At 42.4% G+C, this 21,801-nt stretch overlaps 2 protein-coding genes across 3 annotated transcripts; one reads left to right on the top strand and one right to left on the bottom strand.

Annotated features, from left to right (window-relative positions):
• Nucleotides 1–869: 869 nt before the first annotated feature.
• On the bottom strand, nucleotides 870–8,601 carry EXOC8 (exocyst complex component 8). The gene is made up of 2 exons (XM_006122074.4): nucleotides 6,767–8,601; nucleotides 870–6,057 (listed from the first exon to the last, which is right to left on the bottom strand). The coding sequence occupies exons 1-2, from the start codon at nucleotides 8,288–8,290 to the stop codon at nucleotides 5,449–5,451; spliced, it is 2,133 nt and encodes a 710-aa protein (XP_006122136.2). The 5' UTR covers nucleotides 8,291–8,601; the 3' UTR covers nucleotides 870–5,448.
• On the top strand, nucleotides 8,595–20,423 carry SPRTN (SprT-like N-terminal domain). Of its 2 annotated transcripts, XM_075924734.2 has the most exons (5): nucleotides 8,597–8,994; nucleotides 11,311–11,410; nucleotides 13,873–14,001; nucleotides 15,242–15,512; nucleotides 17,387–20,423. In XM_075924734.2, the coding sequence occupies exons 1-5, from the start codon at nucleotides 8,735–8,737 to the stop codon at nucleotides 18,139–18,141; spliced, it is 1,515 nt and encodes a 504-aa protein (XP_075780849.2). In that variant the 5' UTR covers nucleotides 8,597–8,734; the 3' UTR covers nucleotides 18,142–20,423. The 2 variants fall into 2 exon arrangements, with proteins under 2 accessions (XP_075780850.2, XP_075780849.2); XM_075924735.2 differs by lacking the exon at nucleotides 13,873–14,001 and having other exon boundaries at nucleotides 8,595–8,994.
• The last annotated feature ends 1,378 nt before the right edge of the window (nucleotides 20,424–21,801 follow it).

A 21,801-nucleotide genomic window follows, 5' to 3' on the forward strand; every position in this document is an offset into this window, starting at 1 on the left:
AAGTAAATATTTTTTCCTAATTCACTTTTTCCACATCAGTCATGATTTTATAGATCTCTATCATATCCCCCCTTAGTCTCTTTTTTTCTAAGCTGAAAAGTCCCAGACTCTTTAATCTCTCTTTATATGGAACCCATTCCAAACCTCTAATTTTTGTTGCCCTTTTCCGAACCTTCTCCAATGTGAATATATCTTTTTTGAGATGAGGCAACCACATCTGTACACAGTATTCAAGAGATGGGTATATCATGATTTTATATAGAGGCAATACGATATTCTCTATCCCTTTTTTAATGATTCCTATTTTAATGATTGCTTTTTTGACTGCAGCTGCATATTGAATGGATATTTTCAGAGAACTATCCACAATGACTCCAAGATCTCCCTCTCGAGTAGTTATAGCTAAAATAGTCCCCACCATATTGTATGTATAGTTGGAATTATTTTTTCCAGTGTACATTACATTTACATTTATCAACATTAAATTTAATTTGCCATTTTGTTGCCCAATCACTTAGTTTGGTGAGATCTTTTTGAAACTCTTCACAAACTGCTTTGATCTTAACTGTCTTGAGCAGTTTAGTATCATCTGCAAGTTTTGCCACCTCACTGTTTACCCCTTTCTCTAGATCATTTATAGATAGGTTAAATAGGATTGGTCCCAGTACGGACCTCTGTTGAATACCACTAGTTACCTCTCTCCATTCTGAAAACGTATACTTTATTCCTACCCTTTGTTTCCTGTTTTTTAACCAGTTATCAGTCCATGAGAGGATCTTCCCTCTTACTCCATGACCACTTACTTTATCTTAAGAGCCTTTGGTGAGGGATCTTGTCAAAGGTTTGCTAAGTACACTATATCCTCTGGATCCCCCTTATCCACGTTTATTGACTCCCTCAAAGAACTCTAGTAGATTAGTAAAGGATGATTTCCCTTTACAGAAACCATGTTGACATTACCCCCCAAAATTATGTACATCTATGTGTTTGACAATTTTATTATTTACTATAGTTTCAACTAATTTGCCCAGTACTCACGTTAGACTTAATGGTCTGTAATTGCCAGGATCACCTCTAGAGCCCTTTTTTAAATATTGGCATCACATTAGCAATCTTCCAGTCATTAGGTAGATTACAAACCACAGTTAACAGTTCTGCAATTTCACATTTGAGTTCTTTCAGAACTCTTGGTTGAATGCCATCTTGTCCCGATGACTTCTTACTACTAAATGTGATATATACCCTCATTTGCCAGCAATGTTCCTCTGGTATGTACTTTAGACAAACTGGACTGTCTCTATGCTAAAGAATAAATGGACACAAATCGGCTATCAAGAATGGTAACATACAAAAACATGGAGGAGCACTTTAACTTCCCTGGACAGACAGTTACTGATTTACAAGTTACAATTCTCAGGGGGGGAAAAAACACCTCAAAAACAGACTGCAACACAAACTTGCTGAGCTGAAATTCATATGCAAATTTGATACTATCACAATGTGTCTGAAGAGACATGGAATGGCTCTCTCATTACAATAATTTCCCCTTCAGTACTCTCATCTTCTGATCATTAAAAATGAGGAATCCTTTAGCACCTTAAGGCTTAAAGATTGATTTGGCTATAAGCTTTTGTTGGTCAAAATCAATTTGTCAGATGCACTGAGACAAGCTTTCATGGAACAAAACTGCTATGTCCAAATAAATCTAAGTCAAGTCTTTACGGTGTCACAGAACTCTTTGTTGTTCTTACAGATACAAACTAACATGACTACTCTAACTCTTCTGAGACTTCTCATCACTGTTGGAAGTGAGCCACATTCACCCCCATTTAATTAGCACTGATGTTACAGAGATGGGAGTGTATCCCTGCATTACTCTCACTTCAAGCATATGAGGAAGTGAATTGTATCTCACAAAAGCTTATGCCCTAAAAATGTTAGTTTATAAGGTGTCACAGGACTCCCTGTTGTTTGTCTATCCAGAATATAAATAAAGGTCCCAAGTAGAACCAACAATAGGAGTACATTTACATTTCTCATCTGGTGGGGGCTGTACAGACAACAGCCAGGGTGTGACCACATGGGGACACTCAAGAGTCAAGATGAAATAATTAAAGTTGTGACGTTAAAGTGCATTAAACCTGTGTATGGACACTCATTTAGTAGTAAAGTGGCTTTACTTTGCTGTAGTTTAATCCATTCACAATACAAATTACATTGTATAGTCCTCTCCGAGCAGCACTCAATTACATAATCAACTCACCTGAGTAAAATGTCTTAATTGTATGCAGTTCACAATTTCATCAAAAAAAGCTAAAGAAATTATTACACACAATGCTTTCAAAAAGAAAAAATTCTAATGACTGAAGTATTACTCCATCCCAAACCACCAAAATTTGGTTATTATGTCATCTAAACAATTAATCCAAATCCTAAACTAAAAGCTGCACAATACTCTCTCTACCTGCATTTTGTTTTAGGAAAAGGAAAGTGCAACTTAACATTACCGTAAGCAAAACTGAAATTTTATTTCTCAAAAAGGGACATTCAAAATAAGTTTTAGTTAATAGCTATTACAGTTAGAATACAAAGTGTGTGTTTGATTTAATTAATACATCACTTTTCTTAGTCATAATTTATTTTCTCCTACATAAATTCTCAATAGCGACTTAAAACAGAATCATAAGGTTCAAAATATGAATGTTACCTACAGTGGTTTAGACAGCCCAAATTCCATATTAAAAATTAGTCTGGATTAGTAGCAGCCAAATGAACATAAGATTTGGTCAACAAAATGAATGACAGCCTGGACTCTAGTGTGCTAAAGCCATTGGACAGATTCTATCTCTTATATCAGGTGCTTCCCAAACTCTAAAAAGAGGAGCATGTCAGATGAAGACTCATGTTATGTCAGAGTTGGAGAGGATGCGGCAAAACTGAGGTCCACCACACACAACCCTCTGCTGGGAGTAAGGACTGCTACACCAGCAGCAAAACCAGCATTGATTAGAAGAGGACATCCCTTCCTATTCTATCTTACTGGGGGCCCCTGCATCAGGGTGCTGCAACTGAGATGCTGTGACAAATCAATTCCTTAATATTTAGTCTCACAGGCTACCCTTCTTGAACGTCAATTAATTCAGCTGAGCTTTAAGTTAATGACTGTTCTCCTTAAATGAAAGTGCTGTGTTCGGGGGGGGGGGGGGGGGGGGGGGAGAAGGAAGAGATACAGAATGTATACTATTAAAAAACCCCATAAAGAATGCTCTTTGGTTCTCTTTAATAACCTATTTGAAATTGTTTCCCAAACTCATTAAGACTGATGCATCTAACGTATGAGATTAATCCCTCCCCCCCAAAAAAAACACCTCCTCTTGATTGTTACATTCTGCTTTTCAGAATAATGCAATAAAATAACTCCAGAAAATAAATTTAATGGGAATATTTACATTAAGAGTAACTTTCATTGACCTAATTTTGTATAAAAGAAATACAATTACTTTAGTGGCCATCAACTAATTTAAATATGGAAATGCTTTTTCACTGTAAAAATGAAATCTGTATTTTTTCTGTGATATGACCAGCAAAATAATTGTATAATGAACCCAGAAATAATCTTGAGTGCGAATGAGTGGACTGGGAGGGTGCCTTTGCAGACTGTGTAAGCTTCAGAGCTTTCTAAGTCATCAATGTGGGAACATTAAATAAAGATATATAAATGTAGGAAAATGCAGAAATAGGTCAACTTTTTATAATCAGCTACTCAATTGCTTTTAGTAATTACATATTTTGTTGCTACATGGTTTTATAAGGTTTCTTGCCATCATAAGAATTGTTAAAAGTAAACAAAACTATTTAAAAGTGCACTAGTATGATTCTCAATTATTCCTGTTAAGAGCCTATTAAGATTCTAATACAAAATTATTTTCTCCTGATTAAGAAGATGTAAAGTTACAAGACAAAGAAGTCAAGAAAATTCAGTCTATAGTAAGTCACAAGTTACCTTCAGAGACCTATATAGAATGAGATAGTCACTATTCAGAGTCACTGTTCAGATCCAAGAGAACAGGAATTTACATAAAATGCCCGTGAAACTGGAAGTCTCAATCATGAAACCAAGTAGATCAAAAAATATGATATCTAGTTATGGCCCTTCTACTGCTGGAATAAAGGACAGTGGCAGGGAAGTATATCTGTAGTTGTGAATAAAGGTTTTCAAGTATTCAGAGTACTCAAGCACATATAATATGGTTCGGTGGTTGTTTGAAGAAGGTGAAGACTGTAAAAAAAAGACAGGTGATTTTTATGAATTGCTGTACTATAGCAATGACATTAACAAATTTGCTGTAACAGCCGTAAGTATAAGTTGTTAAGAACAGTCTAAGCATCATTCTCTTTCTGAAAAATGTTTCTTGCTATCTCTACGATCCATGAACTTGTACAAATGTAGCTTGAATGTGATCTCCTAAACATGTAGTATTTTAATGACGACCTTCCTCCATCCTGCACAACACAGTCTTATTTATATCTGGAAACAAGAAGCCCTCTTTGCTATAGTTTCTACAGAGAGAGATAGGGGATACCACTGTAGTTGCACTCATACTTCAATAAGCTACAAAGAAAGAGTGTGCAGAGGGAGAGGAAGAGGAGTTGCATGTATCTTGGACCTGCTTCTACTCCCAATGAAAATCAACAGAAAAACAAAACAATGAAGTAACAACGTAATATTAAAAGATTCTTTCGGTTATAATAAATAATCTTAAGTGTTTTTTCTAACAGTAGGTAGAGCATTTCTTCAGGGAGGTAGGATTTTTAAGCTGACAATGTCCTTTTGCTAAGCTAGCTACGGAAATGTTTTCTTTTTAAACAACATTTTTAACCTGAGAATCTTTCTTAGGAGTGAATAGGTGTCCTCAGTAATGCTGATTGTCTGCCTCCTTGTCTAGCAAATCTCTGCTATAAGACTATCAGAGGGTGAATTCTGCAAATTCATAGAGTTCAATCATGTTTGAAAGGTGGATGAACTTCACAAAGAACCACACTCACAAGAGTGTTTTAGTGAACCTAGCAATTTGTGTGTGTTTTTTTTTTAAATCACACAATTAGAAATGTGATTAGAGGTTATTTTATAGCTACAAGTATTTAGATATTTCACTAACATTTTGTTAGGCCCAAAGCAGAAGGTAAATCATCACAAAAGAGGACCTTAATGAGGAAAGGACATGCATTATAAGATTTTCTGACCCCAATGCTCTCTCGTCTAAATTATCTCATTTTTCTTTCCCTTCCTTGTCTTCAGGTTTGGTTCAGGAGTCTTTAGCTAAAACAAGACAGCAGGTGGAGTTTTGCAGCTTTCAGATTTGGAAAAGATTTACAAAATATATATACATAGACAGCATTATTGATAAATGTATTATAGACTTCTGAAGAGAACAGATAGATTTCATTTTACACTACAGAGGTTGTACTTTCAGGATTTACACGCATCAGTCGTGAAGCATTTCTCAGATCCTGTAGTTGTTTTGCTGGCTTTCCAACACCTTCCTCAAACCTTTTCTCCACAACAGGAAGGACCGTTTCATAAAGAAAAGATGCATTCTGCCTGATAAATGCTTTTTTCTCAGGGTCTTGTTCACACCGTAAACTGTAATCGACATGCTGGACAGCCACAAGGATGATCTCCACTAGACTTTCCAATAGAACCATGTGCAGCTCTGGGAAGTACAGCTTGAGGGCTTCCTCCAAGAAGGCCATAGTCTGCTTGGTGAAAGCCACCACAGTGTAGCTAAGATTCACCCAGCAGTCATCACCAGTGTATTGCTCAAAACTGCCCACCCCACAGCTCCTCATCTCCTCTTTGAGTTTCCCCAGAGCCTCTGGGGTCATCAGGTTCATCCTTCTCCACATTTCTTCAGAGTTGCGATGCTTGGTGGCTTCGATGATGATATCCTTGTAGCTCTGCAAAGCTCCTCTGATATCCTTCACCAACAAGGCATGAATGATGAAGGTGAGGTCCAACCCAATCTCGCTGAGCTGCTTGCAGTGCTCTTTCGCTACCTTCAATAATAAACGTTATTAATATTTATCTGGATATCACCTTCTAAACTAAATATTTTACAAAATAGTCTAGTTAAATCACCATATTCTCCTGAAAAGTATAAATAATGAAATATAAAGCAGAAATGAAGTAAGTCTTTTAAAAAAAAAGACATTGGTTTAATCTTTTTTTTTAATATTAGAAATGCAGATCTTCTCTGACATGGAACCACTAGAGAAGTAATAAAATCATGTTGTAAGGGCCTGAAAGCAGGGTAGTTAAATAATAAGAGAATTTTAGTATTTTTAAAGCTTTTTTGTGAACCCATATTCAGGTTAAATCCAATATACTCTTTGGAGAAAGGAATATTGAAACTTTTTTTGTTAAATAAAGTCTCTCTCTTCAAATAAGGTGTGAAAGAGCTGACAAACATTTACAATCTCTGAAGTGTCTTTGGGCAAAACCTGGGAAGACCAAACTTTGAACTCCCGATATTCACAGGATAAAACACAAGCACAAAAAACAAAACAGACAAAAAAAGCCTTTCACATAACAAAAAGAAAACATGAACATAAGCTAATTTCCCCCTTTTGCCTGGCGCCTTTCAAGTGACCAGATCAAAGCCACAGAGGTAATCAGTAAGTGAACATAGCTTAAACATCAGAAGTTATTGTCTTCTTCCAGCAATGTGGTCAGTTCACTAGATCACTATCTTTCTAACACACTTACCTTCACACATTCAGCAGCAGTAGACAAGCTCTCTTTACTATCGAATACCTGCTTGCTAAAGGCATCTACAAACATCCTCACAGCTGAGCGGGCCCACACAATGAAGGCAGAGTAGCAGCCACTGTTGCCTGCAAAGTCTGTTTCAAATTCCCTAGCAGTCTCTAGCAAGCTGGTAAAAAAGACATGGCAAAGCTTGTGGATGTACAGCAAAGTGGCACCCTCAATGCGCAGTTGACGAATGGCTGTGTGTACGGCAGCTGCCCTATTCTTCAAGAAAAGCTCACATGCCTTGGTTGACTGGCCCAAGCGAATGAGCTGAGACACAGCCCGGCGAGTGGCTCTAGGACCGCCTCGTAATGATCGATCTGGAGATAGCTCAAAAACCAGTACATCAGTGAGCTGCCTAACTCTCTCATCTACCTTGGCTCTCAACTCCCTCACTGGCTGGTTCACGGGCTTGTCTCCCAAATACTCATTCAATTTATCCAACAGGTCAACTGCTCCCTCAAAATCTCTTTGGGCAATGCAGACATCTAGGTCTTCAGGCAACTCCTGGATCCACTCCATGGACAGATCTACTGTCTCTTCCTCGGGTGGGGGTTCCTTTTCATCTTCTTGTTCAAAAGGATTAGCGGTCTCAGGAGGTGGTGGAGCAGCCCGTGGCAGAGCCTCTTGCTCCAACCTCAGCTTCTCGCTGAGGGCGCGGTTCCGTTTGGTCTCCTCCAGCACCTCCAGCCACTCCTTCTTGATCTTGGCATTCTCAGCCTGGAAAATGCGACTTTCAGGAAACCTAAGGAGCTTGAACATGTCCTTCATGGGTGGGTTGTCCTTGACGTTGATCACAGCCAAGTCTTCCAGCGGGTAGAGCGCGTCGTAGCGGTAGGTGCCACGCCGGTTGGGCAGCCAGGCGGCCACCAGCAGGCAGTCGTTCATGAGGAAGGCGTGCACCCGCTGGACCTGCGCCATGTGGTCGGCGTCGTACTCCACCAGGTCCCCGTTGTAGACGAGGTACTTGCCGGGACTCTCGGGGAGCAGGTCCCGACAGCCCTCCACCTTTTCCAGCAGGGTGGTGAGGGTGCGCTGCCGCCCCTCCTCGCTGGCGGCGGCCTCCTTGGCCGAGAGCGGCAGGAAGGGGTTGCTGTGGGGGTCGGCGGCGGCGCGGCGGGCGCCCTGGGCGGGGTCGTCGCGGTCGGCCTGCAGCAGCAGGGCCTGGGTGACGGCCTCCATGATGCCCTTCTGCTCGGTGAGGATGTGGCTGAGCTGGTACATCTCGCTCTCCAGGTAGCTGATCTCGCGCGCCGTCTCGATGAACTGCCGGTAGTTCTGGTAGACGTTGCGCTTGAGGCTCTGCGCCGTCTCCTCGCTCAGCGCCTGGATGCGCTGCCGGTGCTCCTGCAGGTCCCGGTCCCCGTCCGACTGCTGCGACAGCTGCTTCACGTACTCGCCCGCGGCGAAGCCCCCCGACTCCAGCTGCCGCCGCAGCCGGCTCCCGCCCCCCGTGCCCTCCGCCAACGGCAGCGCCATGGGGCCCGCGGGCAGGGAGGCCGCCAGCCGCGACGCACCCACAGCGGAACGGAAGACGGGTGACAGGTACGGTGGCTACCGCGCCTGCGCCGGAAAACGGCTCTCCGCGCCACCTACTCCGCCATATCGCGCCTGCGCCTGGAGAGCGACCGCCTGTTGAATGACGTAATATCCCGGCGTCCGAGCCAGGTTAGCTGTCCTGCGCAGGCGCTGGTTGAGCCCCCTCCACCCGGGGGGTAGTACGCCTGCGCTGGACAGAGCGGAAGTGAAGTGTGGGATGTCAGTGGCGCACGCGCACGCGCAACGTTTGGGAGCATGCGCATGTGCGGAGAAGGCCGTCGGAGGCTGCCTAGCTGTATTGCGCATGCGCCGCAGTGGAAGTAAACGGTTGCCGGTTGGGAGACTGACAGGCTGGTGCTTCCCGCCCGCCCGCGCCGCTCCGGGATGGACGGAGACTTCCTGCTGGCGCTGCGGCTGCAGGCGCAGTGGGAGGAAGAGGATGACGCGGCGGCAGTGGCGGCGGCCTGTAGCGGGTCCCCGCCCGGCTCTTCGTCCCCGCCGCGGCCGCTCTCGGTGGTGGACGAGGCCTGGGAGCTGCTGGACCCGAGCCCCGACGTGCGCGGCCTCTTCGTGCAGTTCAACGAGACGCTTTTCTGGGGGAAGCTGGCGGCCGTGGCGGTGACGTGGAGCCCGCGCATGACGCTGTACGGTGCCGGCTGGGGGCGGGGGCAGCGGGAGCCAGGGAGCGCGCCCGGCCCCGGGGAGCTGGATCGAGCGGCCGCGCTGGGCCCAGAAACCCGCTGCCGGGAGCCGGGCGGCGTCTGGGGGGACCCGGGAGCTCGCGGGGAAGCTGGTTTCGGGGCAATGTGGGGGAAAAACCGACGCGCGTCTGCAAAGGCGCCCGGGTCCCCGAGCAGGTCACTGAGTGATGCTGCGCCTGGGCCACTCGGGCAGACTCTTGTCAGCGGCGCCCCTCGAGGCTCACCGGGTGGCGGTGACTAGCGATGAGGTGCCAGGTCAGGTGTTGGTGTTTCTGACGAACTTGAAATAGCTAATTCTTATGCCCTCTGCTCTGGAGGCGACCTGTTCAGAGACATCATCTGTCACATACACTAGTGAGGGACTGAAAGTCCCTCTTGGTGTCACATGCTCAAAGCTTTGTGTTTCCCACTAGAGTAGGTAAATTTGGGGAGACATTTACTTCTGGGGGAATTCTGCACCGCAGCACATGTGCAGATTTTATGCCACCTGCAGATTTCTTTGCTTCCCTGCAGTAAAAAGACTTTCTGATGGGGAAGCAAAAAGAAGACATAAAAGTGGTTGTGTGACCCTCCTCAGCAGTGTATTTTGGTTGCATGGGGCAGCTGGCAGCAAGACAAATCATTGTGGGGCAAGAGATGGGACTGGGGAAGACCTGGTTGATGGCTCTTGGCCATCGCTGGGCTGGCGTAGACTGGACTTCCTCTTCTACTGCAAGGCAGTTGGGGCTGGATTAGACCCACCCCAGATTTCTTCCCCCAGCTGCAGGCAGTGCTGCAAACACCCCCATTCCACACATGCACCCACTTCCTGCAGCCATTCCTCATCTGCTGCAGGGGGAGTGATCCCCATACACAGAGCTGCTTCCCCATCTGTCCAACTTGCTAAGCTCTGTCCCCCTCACAAGCAGACCCCCACCCCGATGAGCTCCAACCACTTTGGGCTCCCTGGAAGAGCCTGGGGGGACCCTGAGATCACAACCCCAGGGGATCGCTGGGACGCTAGTTTCGGGGGCGATGTGGGAGGAAACCCGCTGCGTGTCTGTAATGCACCTGGGTACCCAAGCAGTTCACTGTGCCAGAACTGCACGTTGAACTGCACAAAGACTCCCTAGAAGAGTCTCATTGCCATTGCACCCAGATTCTGCACTGAGCCTCCTGTACCCCACGATTGCCCCACACCTGGATTCCCTGACATTAAGCCTTTCTACACTTGGATCCTTCCTTGTTGAATCTGCCAGCACACACTGAGGGGCAGAACCCTTGGGTGTTTCTGAGGCAGGCTGGGTCCTTGTGCTGTGTCAGGGGTGGGTGCATGTCCTGGGGGGAACTGCACAGTTATCTCTCATGTCTGTGTAGCTAGTGGCGTGTGCTCTCAAATGCCATGCTGGAACCTCCACAATTATTTGACAAATACAATTTGCAGAATTTTAAAACGTTAGGGTTTTTAATGCATAGAATTTTTAAACTTTTGGCACAGAATGACTTCAGGAGTCAGCATTTATAACAGGATACATAGTAAGCATTGTTAAGACTGTTAAAACAACATATGGATTAATGCATTAGAGATGTAAAAGACTAAGCGGTTAATTTATAAATATTAGCCTTAACCTGTTACCAGGTAAGCAAGCAGGTAACCAGGTAAGCAAGCAGGTAACCAGAAGTCTGAGCCTTGTGGGAGCTGTCCTCATTCCGCACAGCCCAACAGGCAGCTCCCTGCCTGTGGCAGGCAGACCCCTAATGCAACTGGCCAAGTTGGAGGACCCCAGCTGCAGTGGCCTCTTCTTGAAGAAGACCCTGCTGCAGGATCCCAGCCACTGCTGCTCTGCACCAGCCTTTTTAACCAGTTAAACAATACAATTTTAATAGTTTAACTGGTTAACTGTTTTAAGGGGTATTCACATCCCTACATTGCACATTAGATGTATTTTAAGGTGTAGCAATTCTGTTTTGTTTTCACCAAATACATTTGTTTTGTAATTCTTTGGGACAGAGAAATTGAAGTGAGAGCCGTATATGTAGCCAAGTATTTATTCGAGTATTTTAGGACTATATTAGAAGAAAATATTTTTCCATTTCCTAAATATTAAATGATTGGTTAAATTGTGGGTAATACTTGCTTTTTTGACTTTAGCAAGGTTGTGTTATTCTTGGTTTACTTGGAATTGTTAGGGCTAATGTTTGTGTATTTAATTCTCAATTATGCCCCGCCAGCTACAAAAACAATTAGAAGTCTCCATTCTACTTGTTTTTCATTTTTAGATGTGCTGGAGTGTGCAGCTATGAAGGAAGAGGTGGGATGTGTTCCATTCGCCTTAGTGAGCCACTCTTAAAGCTAAGACCAAGAAAGGATCTTGTAGAGGTATTTTAAGACAGCTTACTCATAGATGAACTTACTGTAAATCTTTCATTAAAATGTCAATGTACAGTATTATCTATACCAGTGTTTCCCAAATGGTGTTCCGCGGAACCAGCTAAGGGTTCCGTGAAAAAATTCTACTCCTCTGCCCCCTGCAGAGCCCGTAGGCAGCTCCCATTTGCCGGCAGGGGCGGACTCCTGGGGGCACACGGCTTTGGCTGCTCCATCCCCCCTGTGGCTGCTCTGCGCACGGCGCAGCCCCCTCCCTACCCTGCAGGACAGCCCTTGTCCAGCAGGACAGCCCCTGTCCCACAGGGCCTCGGGTGTCCTCCTCCATGTATGCAGGAGGTTACTTTTACAGTGGCCGCTGCTGCTGGGAGCGGGGTGGTGGCCAGGTCCAAGTGCCGATTAGCTGCTGCCGGATCTTGATATTTTTAAACTGCTGCCTGCATGGAACTCAGCTCAGGTTCTGCTGCCCCCCCCCCTCCTCCCGGGGTGCACTCGGGCTTTGCTGCCCCCCCCCTCGGGGCTCACTTGGGCTCTGCTGTCCCCCGTGCGCTGCTGCTCTCTCTGGGATCCCCGCTGCATGAGGGGGACTGAGCTCCCTTCCCCCCCCCGGGGAACAAGACCATGATCCTTGGAGGCTTTCCCTGCTGCAGCAGGTTGCCAAGCTAGGTAAGCATCCCCCCTCATACCCGCACCCAGATCCCCCTCGCTCACTCCTCTCCTCCCACCAAGACCCGGCATTCTCAGCTTGGTCTGACACCCTTCCCCAAGACTCCCTCCTGGTCAGACACCCTGCTGCATGTCCCTTCTTGTACCCTCCCTCCTCGCCAGACACTGCCCCAAGCTCTCTCCTGTACCCTTCCTCCTGGCCAGGACATTGTGTATAAATCGCAAAGAAGATCTGCAAACATCATGAAGTATTTTCCAACCACAAATGACAACAATAACTGGATTTGAAATCCATTAAGTATAACAGAAAAGCCAGTCAGTTTTTCTATGTAAGATTATGAAAACCTAATCGAAGTCACTTCAGATGGCTAATTAATACAAAAATTTAAAGAAGTTTCTCTAATTACACTTTGGAGTGGCTTGTGTCAAGAATATTTAGCTTTATCAAGATGTGCAGATTGTCAATTGTTACCCTTTGTCAGCACGTACTTTTGCGAAACTGGGTTCTCAAATTATGCAGCAACAAAAACGAAATACAGAAATCAACTGAATGCCACGCCAGATATGCGAATCCAACTTTCTAATATTAAACCAAATATAAAAAGAATTTGCCAAGAAAAGAAGAAAACCAACTCTTCACATTGAAAACTGCCAATATAATTCGTATTAGTTTTTGAGCTTTATTTTTTGTACACATTAAATGTGATTTTTGTTTTTAAATATGTGCAATTAAACTAAATGTTGATCTCATGACCTTGTTTAGCATTTGTTTATTATTATCCTTACTTATTTGTGGTCTATTTTTTCAGCTTCATATATCAGACTGTTATTAGGGGTTCCTCGAAATTCTTTTGAGTTTAAAAGGGTTCCATGGCCAAATAAAATTGAGAAACACTGATCTCTACTATAAAATAGTCTTTGCTTTGATAAGGAATTTCTTATTGCTTATTGTTGCCTGTCTAAGTATGAAAAATTGTAGTAATCTTTCAGTTCAGAAGTATTGCGACTAACACACTTATAGGTGAGGCCCATAGTCATCTACCCATCTTATTCCAAAATAAGGATGTAAAATCCTGTGTAATTGGTTATCTGATTGAATTTAATACTTAACCAGTTAACCGATTAAAAGAGGAAAGTTGGGGGCTGCTTTGGCTGTCTTGGAACAGTTTCTTGTCCATGGCAGACCCCGTAGAGTTGGAACCAATAAACCTCACCCATTAAGAATCAGGCTTACACGTTAACCATTCACCTCCAACTATTTCAATTTCATCTCCTGGTTGAGCAGCCCAGTAACACAAACTAGAATGCAGGATTTGATCATGTATGTAAGTTTCATGCTCTTCCTCATACCTTTGCCAGTTTTGTTGTGAGCTGGTTGAAAATTAAGGTTTTCATAAGATTCCTATTCTGAAGTGGTCAGTAACTGAAGTCTTGTAAAATGTGCATCCACTGCTGGCTCACAAGCATCACTTTTCTCCTGTGGAAATAATTTAAAAAAAAAAAAAACCTAATATAGGGGAAGTCACATTTTGACTGGCATTCTTTTTAGTAATATCCCTTTAAATGCTTTTTGCGCCATATGGAGAAAATGTGTAGATTTTGCAGTTGGAGGAGCGGATGATTTTTAGCAGAGAAGTTATTGTATTCTTATGACCCATATGTAGGTTGCAAATGCACGAAAATAAAGTCTGTATCAAGATTCATACAAAGTAGTAAAGACAAAACAGCTATTGGTTAGATTTTAAAATAATATATTTTTCAGAAAACATCTTAAATTATTTTTGTTTTAGACACTCTTACACGAAATGATTCATGCACTGTTGTTTGTCACTAATAATGACAAAGATCGTGAATCCCATGGGCCAGAGTTTTGCAAACACATGCGTCGCATCAATCGCCTGACTGGAGCCAATGTTACAGTAAGTGGTTTTTACTTGACAAAATACAATGTAGACCACTTAAACTATATTCTACTGAAGTATTATGTCAAATACAGTATGATAAAAATATTGACATATATTTTGATAACCAGTCCATAGCTGGTAGGGGAAGCTTTGGATAGAGAGATTTGCACCAACTACCCTAATTATAAGGTGGCAGTCGGGGAAAATCTGGTCGAGAAAAGTACAGCAGAATCTGTTTGGGAATATATAACTTTCTCTGGCTCAACTGTGGATGAATATTTGTAAGTGCTTTTTATGAACACTTAATGAAAAAAGATCACAGCTTAAAGATACAATGTGAAAATTAAAAATCCAGTTTGCTTTTAAGTCTTCTTTAATTAGATAGGCTGTTGGGTTAATTATATATTTTGGATCTTAAAACTCATCTATGTTGTTTTGAGCTTTGAATAAAACTTCAGTTTACATTCTTATTATGGTGTTTTCCATAATTTATTGATTTTTTTTTCCCCCTTCAGTCTTAAGTGCAGATTATAGCCTCATGAGGGAGATAAGCATAAATTTATCCTTGCTTGATAGCTCTCAGTGCAAAGAGTGCCAGTCAATATTAATGGTTATTGGTATTCAAGATTGTGCTGTCTATATATCAGGTTTTTTATTTTTCAAGGGAGGGGAGCAAATTATGTTTGTTTTGAAAGTGGTTTCTATGGGTACATCTACATTTGCTCCCTAGTTCAGACTAGGGATGCAAATGTAGGCAACCGAAGTTGCTAATGAAGCGGGGATTTAAATATCCCGCACTTCATTAGCAAGATCTCGCCTGGTGTGCTCGTCCGAATCACAGCTGATTCAAACCAGGAAGTGCGTGCCGGGACGTGGTAGTTCGAACCAAAGCCCTTGGTTAGAACTAACATTACTCCTCAAAAAATGGCGCACACTTCCTGGTTCGAATCAGCTGTGATTCGGACTAGCGCGCCGGGCGAGATCTTGCTAATGAAGTGCGGGATATTTAAATCCCCACTTCATTAGCAATTTCGGTTGCCTACATTTGCATCCCTAGTCCGAACTAGGGAGCAAATGTAGATGTACCCTATGCATACAATAGGTTAAGTCTTCTAGCAGCTAAACCCTGTACTGTTTTCCTTCTGGTTCTCTGTGGATTTTCCCTATGAGTAGCAGCTGTAAGTAGTTAAAGAATGCTAACACACCTCAAATGTGTAAAGATGGAATAAATGTATTGTTTTTGGTTTATACTTAGATCTACCACGACTTTCATGATGAGGTGGATTCATATCGCCAGCACTGGTGGCGATGTAATGGCCCTTGTCAGACTCGAAAACCTTATTTTGGATATGTGAAACGTGCAATGAATAGGGCGCCCTCTGCACAAGACTTCTGGTGGTCTGACCACCAACAGACCTGTGGAGGCACATTCTCAAAAGTGAAGGAGCCCGAGAACTATTCTAAAAAAAGCAAGGAGAAAACTCAACTCACAAAGCTTTCAAACTCTGCACCATCTGATGACAAAGGTATGTAACTCTCTTTTTCCTCTTCATATTCACTCCTGCCCTATACAATATGCCAAATGCAAATAAATTAAATGCTGGAAAGATTAGTATTAAAGTTTTATGTAACACTGGATTTGATTCACTTTTTTAAAAAATGCTGGTATAGCTTTAAAGTTATAGCATAGTTAGACCTATGCAGCAATATGTAGACATCAGTGTTTTTGCTCTAAAAATATGGACGGACCAAATATGAATGGACCAAATAAATAAAACTGAGATTCCTGGATTTACCTGTGATCTAGCTTACTCTTTGGCCAAGTCAGTGTTACCACAGGCCATCAATCTAAGTAACGCATCTTCAGTTATGTGACTAATGTAGCTGAAGTGGACATAACATTTACCATAGTATCTTCACTGCATTAAGTCAACAGCTGACACTCTCCTGTCAACTCCCCTCGCTATTCTCATTCTAGTGGAGTAACTGTGTTGACGTGAGAGTGCTTGGTGGTCGATTTATTGCATCTATGCTAGACACATTAAATTGATCCCTGCTGGATTAATTACTTCCTGTCAATCCAGCAAGCATCGAAGACATGCCCTTAGCAAATCCTAATTATAATCATGGTGCCCAGCCATTCAGAGAGACATAGCTATGACAGTCATTCCATCAGTATTCAGTTTTCTGCTTAAAATTCTGGGATAAAAGGAGTTATGCAACCATGTCCCTGTGTATTCCAAGGCCACAGAACTTGCAGCAGAATCTTCACCTACACAGTAGAGGCAAAATGGTTCTATTATTGTTGTGAGGAGAGCCTGCTAAGTAGTATTATCTATCTGAATTGGTAACCAGCCAGAAATAATATGAATTAACCACCTTAATTATCTCAGTGGCTTGCTAATTCCTGTAGCCTGAAAATGAGTGTAATATGTTAATATTCACCGCTAAAATGGAAATAATGAGCTAATATGATTAACCTACAATCCCCCACCCCTTCCTCCAGCTGCTAAGTGGTACAACTGTCCCCTTTCCAACTTCAAGAATCTTTAATATTTTCTCATCAGCCCCACATGTGACTACGCATGTAAGCGACTAAACGACTTATCTGATAAGCATATGCTTATCGGATAGTCAATTAGTGACTCGACTAGTCAATTTCCTGCCCCCTTGCTACCTCTATCAGAGAAAGGCAGCGGGAGGTGAGGAGGGAGGGAGCAGGAGCCAGCTTGTAAGCTGGTTTTGTCCCCCCACACCCTTACCATCTCTGTGGCTGGGGCAGGAGAGGTAGAGGCATAGTGGAGGACCAGGCATGACCGAGGAATCAGCTGCTGCGCCTGTGCTTTTTAAATGTATTAAGAGCCTATTGGCTCTTAATACGTTTAAAAGGCAGAGCTGCAGTGGGGTTAGCTCCGAGCACTGGGAGCTAATCTGCTGCGACTCTGCAGTTCCCCCCCTTTATCAACTAATCGACTAGTCAATGGAAATTCCATCGACTAGTCGATTAGCTGATTAACACCATTTAACATCCCTACATGTGACGGCCTCTGAAGTCTTCATCGGTATGAGAATGAACAATATATTAACCTGAGAGATAGTGACAGCATAACATTGAATACAAAAACCAGGAAGGGTACTGTATTGGTCTTATATATTTCCTAGTTAGTTCAATTTAATTTAAAAACTCCTTTTTATTGAAGCTGCTGCAAAAATTCTTGTGTGCCACGCCAGAAGTGTCAGTATTTAGGGGAACTTAAAACACAACTTAGCTCTAGCCTGATGTGGAATAATTGAAGCTGGTATTCAAGTGCTATTTTAATATTAAACAGCAAGTTAAGACTTGATAGTGAGCAAATGTAGTAGATGGAGAACAAAGATACTAATCACTCATCTTTTGCAGGGAGGAAACATGGAGGTGATATACGAACCCTAATCCCATTTAGTGGAAAAGGATATCAGCTTGGAGGAGCGAGCCCTTGGTCATCTGAGAGACATGCAAGTTCCAATAACAGTATTAAGGGCAGAGAAATACCCAGTCCTCAACGTTATTCAGAAGCTGGAACTGCAAGACCAATTCCTAAAAATGAACTAAAATTTGAGTCAAACAGATTGCATTCCAGCATTTCCCGTCCAGTTTTTACTCCTAGCACCAACCATAAAAACAGCTTTGCTTTGAACCACAAGTTTCCTAAAATATCTGTCGCTAATACAAAAGCTTACAGGAATGTTGATGGGTCACCTATTAAAATCCCTCCTGTTAGTGGGGGAAAATTGAACACAAGTCCTCCAGATGCTAAGTGTCATTTTTCATCTTTTAATGGAACACCAAAACGAATTTGCTTTGAACAACCTGAGACAACTGACAGAGCCAGGGTTTCATCCCAGGGAAATAGTAGCTTTGAAAGTACTGGTAAACCACAGAAACGGCCAAAAATGGAAGACAAATCTGCCTTTGCAAACTACTTTATAAAGAGAGAGCGTGCTGATAACACTCATGGAACTAGCACTCCTGTAAAAAGCAATGCTGAACCAACGGTGTCCTCTGAAAGTTGTAGTTCTGCTGTTAGTCAGAATAAAAAAGTTAACTGTCCTGTTTGCCAGACTGAGGTTTTGGAGACCAACATAAATGAGCACTTAGATTCTTGTCTGACATAACCTTTGAAACGCAATTTCACAATTAAGCGCCAAGAATTATTTCTTCCAATTACGTTGCTCAGGGTTTATCCAACTATGACTGTTATTGTGTATCTTTATACTGCTCTGTGTTGTCCAAACTGGAAACTTTTCTATATATGTAAGAATATAGAGGCTGAATTTCAGTATGAAGATGAGGGCAGTTATGGTGCATATATTTTTTGGAATTGCATAAAGATATGATTATGGGCACACTCATGGTGTGTATGTCCCAAAGAGCCTAAGGGTATAGGTACACTACAGCACCCACATTAACATATATACATTCTGGCGCAGGCAACAGAAAGAAGAGTTCTGCTGGTGTTGGAACACTACCTCCCTGAATAAGTTTAGATGTACCAACAGAAGTCATCTTCTGTCTGTATTGTTCTGGTCCATGCTAGTAGTGTAGTTGGCATAAATGTGTCCCAAGGAGATGTGGCTTTTTCTACACCCTAATCAACATAACTATGTTGATATAAATTTTAAGTGTAGTAGATCAGGCCTGATTTTAAACTTGATTTTTAGTAAATGTAGTTATTGTTGGGCTACATTTTTCTGCAAAACTAAGTATTACCATGGAAGGAGTCATACTTACTAGATTCTGAAATCTTAGATAAATTCTAAAATCAATTTAACATTTTTAACCATGCAACTTTTTTGACCCTCTTCAATCCCCAAAATGCTATTTAACTTGTCCACCCTTTAATTCTAATCTGTCCCTTTCCACATTATACACTGATACCTTCTTCTCTATTTACCTCAATGAAAATGTGTTAAATAGTGGACACTTTTTATATTGGCATAATACCAATATTGTGTTGAAGCCACTGCTACTCATTCTCCAGAAATCAGTATCACACACATTTTTTTTAAAGGGCAAATATGAGTAAGGGTGGGATTAAAATCAAATTATGCCTGTGTCCACACTGAAAGCTAGGAGTGTGATTTGCCCTGCTTATGTACACACATGCACTCTAGCTCTCATCAATACATACCTACTAGTTTCAGGTGGGTATGCAGTTTGGCTCAGCCATATCTGTACTGCTGCTATTACTGCAGCTGCATTGCTATTTATATTTGCACTACCTGGATGAGAGTGCAAGTACATATACACAACCAGTGGACTCATACTTCTAGCTGGCAATGTAGACATAGTTGAAGTCTTCATCAAAAACTGGGGGCAGCTTAGTTGTAAAAAAAAAAAAAAATACTGTAACAGTCTATTTAGTGTAATAAAAGTAAAAGCATTGGGTAGAAAATTAACACTGCTTGATGCATTTTGTTGGAGCATTAGGCTACAGATTTTAAGGGCCTATTAGAGGTACATATTGGCTTTTGAAGTATTTGTCTTTAAGAGGGACTGGAACAGGAGCTGTGGAACTTAAACATCCTTATAGTGTTAATGCATATGTTGGTTGATTTTTGTTTGACCACTTTGATGTATTTTAATGTGTGTGCAGTAACAGCTAGGTGATCGTTCAACAATCTCCACTTTTTTTCCTTCTCTCTCTCGCAGTGGCCTTGCTGCATATATTGACGTTTCAGTGGCTTTCACACTTTCCGCGCAGAATGCATATTTCTGTGTATTTGAGCTCTAAATGGCTAAAACCACCAAAAGTGAAAATAATGTGAGTACTGCCACAGAATTCTATCTGAAGGCCTGACTTTAACTACAGATTTCCAGTTGACTTTACATTTCAGAAAGGCATCAGATTATCATCAGTGGCAGAGCTTTGCTTTGCTTCCTAACCAGCCTAATAGATAGCTTCGGTCCAAATGAATATACTAACGGCATTCTGTTGCACATTATGAATACCAGGTAAGACGTATAAAGCCTACTGAAATGTTTATGGTTCTATTGGTGCACTAAAGGTATTTACCTGACTGGTTTGGAGGTGTTTTGAACAATGCTTTTGTTGTTAAAACTAGCTTTCTAAATGAAGATTTTATATACTAGGTTGCTTTTTGTACTGCTGGATGGCACACGGGATGATTATGGTGCAGACAAAAGTATAAATACAAGTTGCCTTGTTATAAATGTAATGTAGTTTACAGTTGACTTCCTTTGAGATGAGGCATAAACAGATGAGACAATTATGGAATTTGACCAATGCTAACTAATATCTGGTTTCAAAATATAAGAAAAAATATGAATAGAATGTACCTATTTTTGTAGAAACTGCATTTTAAAATACTGACAATACAGAAATCTTTTAATGTTAACAATGTCTTGTATAATCTGAATAAATCATGATACTGAACATTGGGTTATTATTAAGTCTTGTTTTTATGTGACTGCCAATGTGTTCTTCAGACACATTTGTATGAGAGTCACTTTTAACAGTTCACTCCAAAATGTGTACAACCTCTTAACTACCCCACAAATGCAAGTCTTGCTGTGGAATGAGCGTTACTTCTGGGAGAATTCTGTGCCAGTGCGCATGCATGCAGAATTCATGTCCACTACAGATTTCTTTGCTTCTTCCCTGCAGAAAATTTATTTCTGGATAGGAAGCAAAGAGAAGCCTTAGAAAGCTCATGCACCCCTCCTGGTCATCATAGGTGCATCAATTCAGGCCGCTGGGACAGACGTAAATTACTACCAGCAAGGAGAAGGGGGATGGTGCATTGTGAAGGAGGGATACTGTCTCTCTTGCTATCATGATGCTCTTGGCATGGATTGATAGGGCTTCAGGGTATTTGAGAGGCCTGGGCTGGTCCTTTCCCATCAAGAAAAGCAGAATATAACACTGCCTGCTTAGTGAATTTTCCCCAGGAGTATAAAAATGGGTAAAAATTTAAGGCTCCTTTCCATTGCCAGAGTGGTTCAAAGGAGCCTTATTGTAAATGATATGGCCAATTTGAAATGAACAAGAAAAACTGGGCAGTTAGAGCCCACCTGATACCACTTCCCCAGAGAAGCTGAGCAGCTGGGTCCCACTCCCAGCAGGGAATGGGAAGGTAAGAAGCCTGGACAGCCTTCCCCCTGCTGCTGGCATGGAATGGGAAGTCAAGCCCCATGTGGTCCACTGGGAGCCTATGGGATAATGGGCTCCTGACAAGGACATGCCATCAGTGCTGCCCTACTCTTCCCCCTTGGGTCAGTGGAAGCACTCTTGGTGAGGATGTGCTTCACCAACCCAAGAAAGGTAGTGTGGGCAACAGCCACTACAGTGATAAATGAGGTGGCTGCAAGTCAACTGAATGTAAGTTGACTTCTCTTTGTAACATAGCTATAAACTTACTGATTACACCTGGTCTAAATTTTTGGACTGAAATATCTTTGTAGGCTGGACCTGGGCAATGCCAGGTAAGTCTTCTAGTAGCCAATATAAATTGAATTTGATTCCCAAGCTCTCATTTACATTGTAGACAACTAAATACTGAGCATATGGCTGCACGATTTGTTGACTAATAGCTAGACGTGAAGTGTCATACTAGCTACATTACTGTAGGCAGCGGGCATTTATCTGTAATGAACCCACAGTCCCATTGACCATCCATCTTAGTAGACCACCTGCATCATTTCTTCCTCCAAAAGAATGTCAGGTATTCGCTGCAGACACCATGAACTCTGTAATATGGCCCGGAATCCTCAAGCAGACCTCAAGCCTAGCTGCTTTTTTTAGGGCTTTCTCA

This window comes from Pelodiscus sinensis, chromosome 3 (genome assembly GCF_052426305.1).
Source record: "Pelodiscus sinensis isolate ZL-2025 chromosome 3, ASM5242630v1, whole genome shotgun sequence".
NCBI lineage: Eukaryota > Metazoa > Chordata > Testudines > Trionychidae > Pelodiscus > Pelodiscus sinensis.